The sequence below is a fragment of the Carcharodon carcharias genome, chromosome 4 (assembly GCF_017639515.1).
Source record: "Carcharodon carcharias isolate sCarCar2 chromosome 4, sCarCar2.pri, whole genome shotgun sequence".
NCBI lineage: Eukaryota > Metazoa > Chordata > Chondrichthyes > Lamniformes > Lamnidae > Carcharodon > Carcharodon carcharias.
Window position 1 is genome coordinate 115,870,053 of NC_054470.1, and position 14,156 is coordinate 115,884,208.

Sequence of the window (14,156 nt, forward strand, 5' to 3'; positions counted from 1 at the left end):
AGGTGAGTTCTCCATTGTTAATCCAGCTAGAAACCTCCAGGATGAGCGCGTGGGTGCTGATGTCTTGTGAGAGGTGCAGGAGTGCGTGAGCTGAGTGGGTGGCACTGAGGGAACATGCTGCTGTAGAGCAGCGGGAGGCTGAGACCGAAGTGAGGGCAGGCCCATCGATTACTATTACCGGTGAGTTTGGTATCTCCAATCAAAAAACAGGCCCAGCCTCAGAATTAAAAACAGAAAATGCTGGAAAAACTCAGCAGGTCTGGCAGCATCTGCGGAGAGAGAAACAGAGTTAACGTTTCGAGTCCGTATGACCCTTCTTCAGAGCAGAGTCACACAGACTCAAAACGTTAACTCGGTTTCTCGCTCCACAGATGCTGCTAGACCTGCTGAGTTTTTCCAGCATTTTCTGTTTTTATTTCAGATTTTCAGTATCTGCAGTATTTTGCTTTTAGCTCCAACCTCAGAATTCTGGTTAATGGAGAGTCCGGTTGGTCGAGTGCCTGATGGCAGAAATTTTACTGTACTTTCAAAGCATAGTCACTGTTGTAATACAGGAAACACAGCAGCCAGTGTGCACATTGCAAGTTCCCACAAACAGCAATGTGATTATGACCAGATAGCCCGTTTTAGTGATGTTGATTGAGGGATATTGACCAGTACACAGGAGAGAAATCCCCTGCTCTTCTTTGAAATGGTGCCACAGGATCGTTTGCATCCACCCGAGGGGGCAGATGGGGTCTCAGTTTAACGTCTCATCTGAAATACAGCATCTCTGACAGTGCAGCACCCCCTCAGCACTACACTGGAAGTATCAGCCTGGATTTTTGACAGTTTGACCAAAACTGGCTCTAAGCAAAAGGGGCCATGATTTACACTATGAAATTTGTTAGCAGCTTCACTATTTTCATACAGTCACTGGACTGAACCACAAAAACTTTGGCAGGGGTGCAGATTTCAAGCAGCTGGAATTAAACTTTTTCATTCAAGGAAGAAATCCAAATGAACAATGTTGACTTTATAGTCATTTTGTACTACAGAGCTTGAGCATCGCCAACCAATCAGCACCCTCTTCGCAGAGTATAAATTTGTTGTTTCCCTTACATTTGGTATTTTAGCAAATTGTCCTGATGAGTGCAAGATGAAAAGCTTTGACAAAAAATGTCTTTTTTCAGCATCATTCAATGCTGAATTTATAAACCTGGTTACAAAGAGTTAAAACAACTTGTTTTATTTTTTATACTAAAATTACTTTGTAATTACATCTCAAGGAAGGCTATGAAACTAAATCTGATGCCCAGCCAAAACATAGGAGATATTAGGAGAAAACGAAAAGCTTGGTGAAAAAGGTAGATTTTAAAGAGCATCTTAAAGGAGGAGAGAGATTTAGGGAGAAAATTCCAGAGCTTGGGGCCCAGGCAGCTGAAGGCTTGGCTGCCAATGGCAGAGCGATGGAAATTGAGAATATGCAAGAGGTCAGAATTGGAGGAGTGCAGAGATCTGTGGATTGGAGAGAAAACATTGACACTTCCTGTGGAACCTGTCTGAACATCTGACAATGCCAGCTCTCTAAAAGAGGAAATGAGACTCCTATCCTTGAAGGAAACATTGATTAATACACATTTCCAGAAATAATGTTCAAACAAACAAATACAAATCTGATGTCAGGAATGGCCACTGTGCACTGCAGGATCCACTCCTGGGCCGCGCCATGTCTCAGGCTCCAGCTTGAAGACCTCAAGTTTAAAAAGACAATTTCTTCATTTGAAAAACAGCGCCATTTCAGAAAAAAAGTGCAATATGTCAAGGACTAATCAATCAATGACAGGCTCATTCCCAAATCCCTCTACACTGGTTCCGAAGAGGTCATAACTCCAAACGTTAACTCCCAGACGCTGCCGAAACTGCTGAGCTTCCCCCGCCACCCCCCCCACCCAGCACTCGTTTTTATGTCAGATCTCCAGCAACCGCGGTATTTTGCTTTTATTCCCTTCACATTCGTTCTGACGAGCCAACTCCATCCCCAAAAGGTTTGACCTCGCCTTTTCAGACGCTGACTAGCCCTAACTATGCGTCCCCAGATCATGGTCTTGAACTGATGTTTTTTTAAGTCTTTGTAGATCGTCTTTCAATTGCAAACTTTGAGGGTGTTATGTCGTTGGAAGGAGTATGGAGGGGGGAGGGAGGGAGAAAAATAAGAGGTTCAGAGAGATAAACTTGAAAAGCAAAACGAAAAGGGCCGAGTTTATAAAACGTCAATTTTATTTTCCTCTCCAGTGACGTCAGTTTTTTCTCATTTCCCTCCCCCCCCCCACCACCACACACACACACACACACACACACTTCCCTTTAAAGTAACGATTGGAAGACGGCGACATTTGCAGAATGGATACATTCCGCTGAGTATAGTTTAGCGGCGCCTCTGAAGGTTCCATTTCGGAACGTGATGTAGCAAAAAAATAAGGGCGAAACAATGGGGAAACTGACGAGCCCGCCCGCGGGTTACAAAGTAACCGCTCACTCGCCTCCCTGGAAAGGTTTCTCCCCTCCCCTTGGACTCCGGGGCTGCCACAGCACTGTCAAGGCGGGTGATCAGCCCATCATCACACGGCCTGGACACAGCAGAGGAGAAAAGCTGCTTCGCCACAAACAAGCGAGCAGCATGTATTATATACAATCATGTGTTGTGTTTATTTAAAAAGATACGGTCCCTCCCTCCATCTTCTAATTAAATTCCAGGAAACTTTAAAAAAAATGTTGCATTGCAATTTTCCCCTCGCTCAAGAATTGGAGGACTTTAAAGTGCTGCCTGGGTGAGAAAAACGTGCCACCAACATGGCGAACTCTCAAAGTACAGAGCTGGAGATTCTGCCTCCCCTGCCACCGCCACTAGTTTAATTTTTTTTAATTTAAAAATCCGGATTCTCTAAATAAAAGAAAAATTAACTTGGGGCAGCCTCGTGTATTCGGTTCTGGTTATTGGCTGTAAGATAACCGCCTTGTTTTCCTGAGCAATACACGGTTGGAAACCGAATGCCGCGTGTGACGGGTTCCGCCGTTTCCTACGCCAGAAGAAACGATACAGAAATTCTTTTTTAAAGAAAAGTTCACTGAGCAAACCTACCTTTTGCAAATGATTTGACCCCACAATGAATAAACTAAACTACAACCTCTTTTTCTCTCCGCATTTGGAAGCAATCGGACGATATTGAAAGTTTTTTTTAATGTAACAAATTATCCCTGGATAACCCAAGTCGAAACTGCATATTTAATATTTGGCCCTTGTTACAAAATATTCGTGGAAATAGCCTGGTGATTTTTAGATTAGATGTTACAATCGAACTCCATTGGAAAATTCGTTGAAGAACAGAGCTTTGTCAACAAGAAAATGCAAGAACTTTTTTTCTAAATGGAAAATATAACTCTCCATAGAGATTAAATACCCCTCCCCCATACTCTTAAAAGGGCGCCTTGACTGTATGTTACAAATATGGCTTCCAAAGCAGTGCACAAAATTTCCAGGGAGAGAGAGAGACCATCTCTTCAACATCTCTCCACGTCCTGAGATGAGATACGCCTCCCACTACAGTAGAAAGTTCTTATTTATTCTGCTCCTCCAGGGGAGGGGGAAAAAAATCCAGCTTTCAAAGAGTTAAACTGCAACATAACAGCAACTCCCGCCTCGCTTAAACCGCTCTCTACTCGCACTCAAAAATATATTTTATGGCTACATACACATTTTTAAATTTCCCCCCCTTCCCCTTCAAGAACACGCATTTCAAAAATAACATGACGGCGCTACCGCTACAAAATAAACAAAATGGAAACTATGTGGTCACCAAAGGGTCACGGCTACCTTAATTTTTTTAAAAGAAAGTAACGCCAACAAAACTAGCACCAAAAATAATCTTAGTTGCAAAATTACAGTGAGGAGAGCGGTTGGGAAGCTTACATCAGACGGTGTTCTGTTCCGAAGTTCCAGATGGATTCTCCTTTTCATATCCATTTTTAAAAAATATATATTCTCAATTGCTTAAAATGATGAATTTGTACTCCAGGCAAGGAGTCAGTTTGACGATCTACTCTCAGTGTGTCGGTAATGTGACCAAACGCCAAGTTCTCTCCCCGGCGCCAAACAGGAGCAGAGCCTGTGAACGAGCGAGCGAACCATGGGTGGCAATAAAGACTCGCTACTGCCTCCGATGGCTTTCAAGTGTAGGAAACACACACCCACATCACAGAATGTTAAAGGAGCATTCCCTTCCCAAAGCCAGCCACCAGTTAATTTCTACAACAAATACACTTCGCGACCAAATTCTGCCAACGTTGAATGAAAATCTGCACTTTTATTTTAAAAACAATGAGCAGTGCTTTCCTTCTAGGGAAATGAATTCCATGGACAAAAATGTTTTTTTTAAAAAATCTTATTTGTGTTGCATCCCTTCAACAAACTCCCGCCTCCAAATTATTAAGCTGCCACTTTGCACCTTTATGTACCTGTAATCATCCTAAATTTACATCTTCAGCCAGCAACCTGCGTTGATGTCAACGCTAAATGCCCAATTCCTAACACCAAGCAATTCTTAGCCAAGCAAAATCATTCCACCTTATTTCAGCCACAGGGGTGGTCAGATAATCCTCCTTGAGATTCATTCCAGCAGTTCATTCCAAGGAAGCTGTGGTCTCACCTCAGAACCATTGAACTACAGATCTCACATAGGAAAGGAGACTGGGCTATTGGAGGAATCTTTGTTCCAGTAAAGTGTAAATTAAGGTCACTCTCTTGATTGTCCAATTGAGTGATAAGGATCCCTTGGTGTGAACTGCAAAGAGTAAGTCTAGAAAATATTGTTTCTAATTAAACCCACCTTGGTTCTCCAAACCTCTAAAATCACAATGGACTGCTTTGGTTATCATACACTTTCAAACATAAACAAAAGCTGCACATGCCGGGATGCTAAAATGTTGGAATTGTTTCTATTTTGTTACACAGGTAACAATTACCACAGTAAAAATATGACACTGGTAAGTTACGTGTGAAAATTACTTACAACTTATTGTAGTATTAAATTTGTGTGGGTGGAATTCAATTGAAAAATTTTAATCGATATGACTCTGTCCTTCCTGTAAATGGGAACTCTTCTTGTTGATCACTCCAATGTTATCCACCTCCCAGTATTGGTTTGTGCAAAATAATACAATCCCACTTAATTCATCCTTGACCAGAAGCCTGCCTTGATGGAGCATTTCAAAGACCCCAGCATTCACACTATACACCATTTGATCATTGTCTGTATTTTTTTTCTATGATCTTCAATTCCATTTTCATCCCAAGCAGATGTTCATCAAGTTTTTAATCAATGTAACCTAAACTAATATACTCATTTTACTACCCCATTAGAATCAAAGGGTTGACCTTCCTTCGAAGCTCAAGTTATACATTTGGTTTGTTGATTTACCATTTCTTTGAATAATCATTTTGATTTGTAAAATTTTATCACAACAGAACTTAAAGAACCTAAGCATGTGTAACACATTAAACATTAAAGCTTGAGAAACTATACTTTTTTTTTCTGCACATACCCAAATAGGTTTGCATGGCATCAGTACCAAATCTACATATTTGGCCTTTTCCCCCAAACAGGTCTTGATTCAAACTCTTGCTACTGTGCTCCTTTATCTGCATATAGGATAGGATGATCCTGGTGCAAGCGTTTATACAGATGTGACCAATGTTGGTTCTTGATTGGGTAACAAGATATATGCTTCTGAAATGTAAGTTGGCTCCATTAGTTCTGCCACTACACAGTGCTCGTTGTAGCAACCTAACACAAGAACTGGCAATAAATCCTCAATAACAGTGCCTTGGATGTCTGAATCCAATCCTGTTCTCAGCTGGCAATTGTTTCCATTGGAATGAGTCCACCTCCCTACCAATAAAGCTATGGAGCTACTACTCAACAAACAATTCTCTTGTACCCATAAGTTTTTTAAAATTAAAATGTTCACTACAAATTCAAGCATCAACTTTATTTCCATATCTGTAAAAATCATTTATTAGGTATTTTTTTCTGGTAGTGAGATAATTGGCTTTTATTGATATTAAATTATAGGCTAGGTAAGTAGTGGTTCCAAAAGAACAGGTTACTTTCAGTACATGTAATAAAATGTAATCAAAAGTTGGGAGGGAAATGGTGGTGTACAGGTAATATCATTAGCCTGGTAATCCAGGCTTATGTTCTGGAGACATGGGTTCAAATCTCTATATGGGCAGCTGGTGGAATTTAAACTCAATTAAGAAATCTGGAATATAACATTAGTCTCAATAATTATGACCATGAATTGATTGTTGTGAAAGCCCATAAAATGGCCTAGCAAGCCACCCTGTTTAAGGGGCAATTAGGGATGGGCAACAAATGTTGGCTCTGCCATTGATGCCCACATCCCATCAAGAATTTTTAAAGCTTGGATTTTTTTTGAAGTACACTTGCAATTTTCCTTACTGAGATTAATAATTCTCGTGGCTAGAAAATAAATGTGTACAAAACATGTATTTTTAACAGAAAAAATGTCTGATCTTTAAAAAAAATTTTCAAATGTACATTATGATGAATTTATCAACTGGGTTACCTGTTCAAGTCCATATCTTTCCACTGGTAATCAATGAATCTACAGGGAAATTGGTAGTGGACATAGAGGGATTGTTCATTTCAAAAATGAAAAGAGCCCATTCAAAGGTCCTAATGCTCATTTAGGAGTATTTAGGAATTACTTCTCCATTTTCTTTAAAAAATAATCATCCCAATTATTCTTTCACTTCAGCCCACTCACCATCTGCTCCATCAACCACAGCAGGTCGAAAGGGACTCTGGGCCATCTACTCACTTATTCTAATTCAGTTAGGAGGACTAATGGATATGCGAAAGAGCTACTACACTCACTGACTGGTGCTGACCCAATAGGCAATAGGAGGAGTGCAAGGATAAGAGGGAAAATTGCCATCTGTCTTCTCAAGAGAAAAAAAACACTGTCCATTCATTGTAATATCTTGAGACGGGTAAAATTCAGCTGACTGTAGTGAACTATCTGTTCAAGAACTCAGGTCCGCAGTACAGTTTAATAGTTTCAAAACCAAACAAGTCACCACCTGATTGTGAATATAAACAGCTGTGCCCGCAATCGATTTTTTCCGGGTCATTTTGTAGAACTTCAAGATAATTTGGAAGATGATGTGTACTTTATTGGTGTAATAATTTTTCAGCAAGTATTATTCAGCCGGGGGACATCAATATAACCCAGCACCTTGCATTGAAACATGCACTGGGTTAAGATAATGTCATTGGAAAGTGGGCTCGATGAACTGCGCTGGATATTTGGAGGGGATGTGAAGACGATGTTGCTCGATACCACTTCCATGAAATCAGAATCGATTTAAGTTGAATTATGTTTTAAGGCTGTCTATATGGAAGTGGGTTCCTAGCTGCATAGAATTAGCTGGACAGAACTAAAGTGACCTACTTTCAGAAAACCTTCAGCAGCCGCCACCTCACGGTGCATCCACAGAAGTGCAAAATTTGCTGGCTCCGACCCAGCAACCTTGACATTCCTGCAGCCAATGCTAGCACAAAAAGTATCATTTGGGCATTTTTGAGCTCACCCATGGGGCAGTGGAAGTTAATTAAAATTCAACACTTGCAAAATAAGGAGAACAAACTCCACCATAAAAACCACAGGTGCTTTCCCGAACAATGAGATTTTTCCAGCGTGTTTGTATTATTTACTATTACTATATCAGGATTGTTGCGTTGATATTAGATATTACAGGCAGTGAATTATTGAGAAAGATGGATTGTTAAATAACACTGGAATTGCTCAAGATGGTCACTCCATGTGTTACAATCCAGGGCAGAGTCCTTGAATAGAAATTCTTTAATTTTAGGAAACAAAATTGATGACTTGATTATTTCAAACCAAATGAATATTAAAAAAATAACTTTCACCGAGAGGAATGCAATGCAAAACTCTCCTGGGGACGGGAAATAAAGCCTGTTAAAGCTTTAGGCGGGAAATTCCTCTGCTGTTTGTTCTCAATGGGAAGGATTTCTCAATTTTACAAACAGGGTCATCTCGCCAGAGGTTGTGAAATATGGAGGCTCTTGCACTGAAAGACTCCATAAATTATGCAAGTCATTAATAAGAATCGAAAGGCAGTTATTTCCAACCATCTTTAGTTAGCTCTATTTTATGTTTTTTTCCCCCTAGATCAGATAGGATTGAAATGTGTACAAGTTGCTTTTTGTTGGCCGGGCCGCGGGGGGGGGGGGGGGGGGGGGGGGGGAGGGATATGACATTTTAATGTTATGTTCGTAAGCAAAACTAACACATTCGTACATAGTGAATTACATTGACTCCATCCAGGCATTAGTCACTTCATCAGTGGCTGAAATATAAAATATGTTCATTAAACCCTCCTCTCTCTCACTGAAAATCTGCGCGGACGAACACTGTCATTTTATAATTATTGCAGCTGATTAAATCATTTCAGCACTTGGAAAATGTGCAATCTCCATATGTCAACATTTATTTGGTTAAAAAGCTGGTTGCAAACAAAACAAGGAATTATTACAAGGAAAGGCACAGCGATTAAGGTAGATCTCTGAACGCCTGTCAATCAAACACATGACCATCACGCGCCATTACACAGAATTTTATTAAAGCATGCAATAAAAATCTATTACATAACCATACAAAAGCAGACTGGACACAGAATGGGTTAATCTATTTAGAGAAAAAAAGGTATTTTAATATAAATTGTTACGAATACCAGTGCAGCATGAATCATATAAAATCGATTTTTGCATCTCCGTGCGATCATTGCATGTGAAAACCGCAGCCTCTTGCAACAAGCCTATCTCCAGTCTTTGGCCATTTGGATCCCGCTTCAGAAACTACTTCTTCTCGAGGGTTTTTTTTTGTTGTTGTTGTTGCATCGTTCTGTTTTTTGGGGGGTTCTCCGCTTTTGATCGGTGCATTAGTTTGTACAAAAACGGTAGTGGGGGGCGGGGGAGGGGAAATCAGCAGCTCTCATGTTGCATCCCCGACGCAAGCGTTCGATGCCATGTTTTGCAGCTACGTTGTCCTCCTTGCAAGTTGCAAATGCAATCGTCAGCAAATACTTCGAGCGAACTCCCTCTAGGCGATAGTACTGGTATGACAAAATATCAAGGGCAGGAGACTAAATGAACCCACTCCTGGAGGAGACAGTAGCTGCTTTGTCGATTTCATATACAGGCTGGTTTGTTGAAACAATCAAATCTCCGACATAGATTTAACCCCCTCCTCCTCTCTCTCTTTCTCCCCCCCCCCCCCCTTATTAAAGAGTGTGTAGCTTTAGTAAGGGGCTAATCGTTTAGAAGATGAGACATTTCTTCACTCGAGGGTTGTGTGAATCTATGAAATTGTCTAGCCCTGGCTGTGGATGCTCCGTGGCTGAATATATTTAAGGCTGAGATAAACAGATTATGGGTCTCGGAGGAAAAGAAGATATGGGGAGTGGGCGGGAAAGTGCAGACAGAAGATCAGCCATGAAAAGCTCGAGGGGCTGTTATGGTCTACTCCTGTTCTTATTTCTTACATTCTTATTTTAAGAAAGTAGGTTTATTGTTAACTAAATCATTGTGAACCCTGGATTTCAGAAAAAAAAGGAAACTAATAATGCACCTTTTAATTTGACTATAGTTTGCGAATCTGTGCTTCTGGAGTTGTGTTTTGAAAATCAGATTTCATATATTGCATTAGTATTGTCTATTTTGCAATGACAGCAGTAGGCACTATATCAGAACTGCTCATCTCTCCTAGCAACAGTTTCTGAATGTGTACTTTCATTTTTTAAGAACACAGGAAACAGCATAGTGATTAATACCTTAAACATATTGACACCTCCTGAATCTGTGGCCATTTTCCCCTCAACTCTCCTGTTTTAACCTCTTCAATCAGGTTTCCGCCTGTTACAGGATTGAAATGACCTGAACCCACATCACAAATCAATGGGTGTTATTGTATTACCAACTGCAGATAGCAAAATAACATTACAATAGTTACAGTTATTTTTTTAAAAACACCAAGGTGGTGGCGTAGTGGTATTGTCACTAGACTAGTATTCCAGAGACTGAGGGTAATCCTCTGGGGACCTGGGTTTGAATCCCACCATAGCAGATGGTGGAATTAGAATTCAATAAAAATATCTGGAATTAAAAGTCTGAAACCATGTCAATTGTTGTAAAACCCATCTGGTTCACTAATAAAGTGACTCAGTGGCTCCAAACCCCACAGCAATGTGATTGATGTTTTTAGTTTGATTTCAGAATCAACCACAAGTCAACAAGGAATGAAACCAGGTGGACCAAAATTGAAAGCTGTCTCCCAGACTAATCAAGCAACAGCCTTACATAGTCATCCTCACGGAATCATAATAATCACAGATAATGTCCCAGACATCGCCATCCAGTACAGTGAGGACAGAGTGGCCCTGGAGTCCTCAACATCGAGCTGGACCCCATGAAGTCTCATGGTATCAGGTCAAACATGGGCAAGGAAACCTCCTGCTGATTACCACATACCACCCTCCTCAGCTGAGGAATCAGTGCTCCTCCATGTTAAACACCACTTGATGGAAGCACTGAAGGTGGCAAGGGTGCAGAATGTACTCTGGGTGAGGGATCTCAAAGTCTATTGCCAAGAGTGGCTCAGTAGCACCTCCAGTGACCAAGCTGGCCAAATCTCATAGCTGCTAGATTTGGCCTGCAGCAGGTGGTGAGGGAACCAACTTGTCCTCGCCAACCTGCCTGCCCCAGATGCATCTGTCCATGACAGTAATAGTAGGAGTGACCACCTCACAGTCCTTGTGGAAACGAAGACCCGTCTTCACATTGAGGATACCCTCCATTGTGTGTGCCAAACAGGATTGATTTCGAACAGATCTAGCAATTCAAGGCCATCCATGAGGCACTGTGGGGCAGCAGCAGAATTGTACTCACACACAATCTGTAACCTCATGGTCTGGCATATCTCCCACTCCACCATTACCACCAAGCCAGGGATCAGCCCTGGTTCAATGGAGAGTGCAGGAGGGCATGCCAGGAGCAGCACCAAGCATACCTAAAACTGAGGTGTCAATCTGGTGAAGCTACAACACCGAACTACTTTGTGCCAAACAGTATAAGCAGCAAGTTTTAGAGCTAAAAGATTCCACAACCAACAATCAGATCTAAGATCTGGAGTCCTGCCACATCAAGTCATGAATGGTGGTGGACAATTAAACAACTCACTGGAGGAAGAGGTTCCACATATATCCCCATCCTCAATGATGGGGGAGCCCAGTACATCAGTGCAAAAGATAAGGCTGAAGCATTTGCAACAATCTTTAGCCAGAAATGCCAATTGGATAATCCATCTCGGCCTCCTCTGGAGGCCCCCACCATCACAGATGCCAGTCTTCAGCCAATTCGATTCACTCCACATGTTATCAAGAAACAGCTGAAGGCACTGGATACTGCAAAGTCTATGGGCCCTGACATCATTCCGGCAATAGTACTGAAGACTTGTGCTCCAGAACTTGCTGTGCCCCTAGCCAAGTTATTTCAGTACAGCTACAACACTAGTATCTACCCAGCTATGTGGAAAGTTGCCCAGATATGTCCTGTACACAAAAAGAAGGACAAACCCAACCCAGACAATTTCCTCCCCATCAGTCATCAACAATGCTATCAAGCAGCACTTGCTGAGCAATAACCTGCTCACTGATGCCCAGTTTGGGTTCCACCAGCTCCTGACCTCATTATAGTCTTGGTTCAAACATGGACAAAAAAGCTGAACTCCCGAGATGAGGTGACAGTCACTGCCCTTGAAATCAAGGCAGCATTTGACTGGGTGTGGCATCCGGGAGTCCTGGCAAAACTGGAGTCAATGGCAAGCGGGGGGAAAACTCTCCAGTAGTTGGAGTCACACCCAGCACAAAGGAAGATGGTTGTGGTTGCTGGAGGTCAATTATCTCAGTTCTGTGACATCAGTGCAGGAGTTCCTCGGGGTAGTGCCCTAGGCCCAATCATCCTTAGCTGCTTCATCAATAACCTTCCTTCCATCATAAGGTCAGAAGTTGGAATGAGTTGGGCCAAGTAGATCAAGTGACAGTGGGGGAGCATTTAGGACAGTGATCATTGTATCATAAGGTTTAGGATGACGGCGGAAAATTACATTGGCCGATCCAGAGTAAGAATAGTCAACTGGCAGAGAGCAGACTTTAAAGGGGCAAGAACTGAGCTGGAGAGACTGGAACCAAAGGTTGGCGGGAAAAACAGTAGCTGAACAATGGGCTACCTTCAAAAAGGAGATGGTTTGGGCACAGTCATGGTATGTTCCCTCAAAGGGAAGGGTAGAACAAACAAATCCAAAGCTCTCTGGATGAAAAGGAGATAGAAATTAAGTTAAAGAAGAAAAAGTGTGCTTATGACAAGTGTCAGGTAGAAAATACTGTTGAGAGCCAAGCTGAATACAGAAAGTTTAGAAAGGATGTGAAAAAGCAAATATGAGAAGCAAAGAGGGATTATGAATAAAGACTGGAAGCTAACATAAAAGGAAATCCCAAAGTATTCTATAAGCACATAAATAGTAAAAGGGTGGTAAAAGGAGGATTAGGGCCGACTGGGGACCAAAAAGGGGATTTACACATAGAGGCAAGAGGCATGGCTGAGGTGTTAAATGACTACTTTGCACCTGCCTTTACCTACGAGAGAGCCGGTGCAGACATGATAGGCCGAATGGCCTCCTTCTACACCTTAACAAATCTGTGAAGTGGGGATGGTCACTGATGATTGCACAATGTTCAGCATCATTTGTGACTCCTCAGATGCTGAAGCAGTCCATGTCCAAAAGCAATGAGACCTGAACAACATCCAGGCTTGGGCTGACAAGTGGCAAGTAACATTTGCGCCACACAAGTATCAGGCAATGACCATCTGCAACAAGAGAGATCTAACCATCACCCCTTGACATTCAATGGCATTACCATCGCTGAATCCTCTTCTATCAACATCCTGGGGGTTACCATTGACCAGAAGTCATTAGATGGGGTCAGAATAAATGGAAAAGTAAAAATGTGCACATGTATGTGAATGCACAGAGGATGGTTAATAAGATTGGTGAACTGCAGGCACAGGTTGACAAATGGAATTATGATATTATTTCTATAACAAAGACCTGGCTCAAAGAAGGGCAGGACTGGGTGTTCCTGGGTGAAAGTTGTTTAGGAGAGACAGTAAAGGAAGAAAAGGGGTGGGGCGGGGGAGGGGAGGTGGAGTGGCAATATAGATTAAGGATGGCATTACAGTACTGGAGAGAGAGGATGTTTCAGAGGGGTCAAGGATGGAATCTCTCTGCTAGAGGTAAAGAATGAAAAAGGTGCAATAACAGTGATAGGTGTAGTGTATAGACCACCAAATAGTGGAAGGGATGGGAAGGAACAAATTTGCAAATAAATTACAGAGAGGTGCAAGAATTATAGAGTAATCATAATGGGGGACCTCAATTACCCAAATATAGACTGGAATAGGAATAGTGCAAAGGGACAAGAGGCAAGAGTTCCTGGAATGTGTTCAAGATCATTTTCTGCTGCAGTATGTTTTCAGTCCAACGAGAGGACAAGCACTTTTGGACCTGGTTCTGGGGAATGATTTGGCCCAAGTGGATCAAATATCAGTGGGAGAGCCTCTCGGGGACAGTAAGCATTATATCATAAGGTTTAGGTTAATCATGGAAAAGGAAGGGAACAATCCAGAGCAGGGATAATTAATTAGGGGAAAGCCAACTTCAATAGAATGAGAATGCATCTGAGTTGAGTGATTTGGAATCAAATGTTGGCAGAAAAAACAGTGGCTGAACAATGGGCCACCTTCAAAGAAAAAATATTGCAGGCAATGTCAAGAATATTTCCCTGAAGGGGAAAGGTAGGACAAATAAGTCCAGAACACCTTGAATGATGAGAGAGATAGAAGTAAAGACGAAAAGGAAAAGGCGTGCGGATTATTGATGTCAAGTAGAAAATACAATGGAGAATCAGGCTGAATATAGAAGGACCAGAGGGGAAGTGAAGAAATTAATAAGAA

General features: G+C 41.8%; 1 protein-coding gene across 2 annotated transcripts in view; it reads right to left on the bottom strand.

Moving 5' to 3' along the window:
• The window catches only part of anp32b (acidic (leucine-rich) nuclear phosphoprotein 32 family, member B), a 57,376-nt gene extending 48,103 nt beyond the window's left edge, over nt 1-9,273 (bottom strand). The window contains exon 1 of one of the 2 annotated variants that reach the window (XM_041186158.1): nt 8,822-9,273. In XM_041186158.1, coding sequence (XP_041042092.1) covers nt 8,822-8,872 — 51 coding nt within the window. In that variant the 5' untranslated portion in view covers nt 8,873-9,273. Of the gene's footprint in view, nt 1-3,949; nt 4,191-8,821 lie in introns of those variants that run through there. The other variant, XM_041186157.1, reaches the window with a different exon arrangement.
• Nucleotides 9,274-14,156: the final 4,883 nt, after the last annotated feature.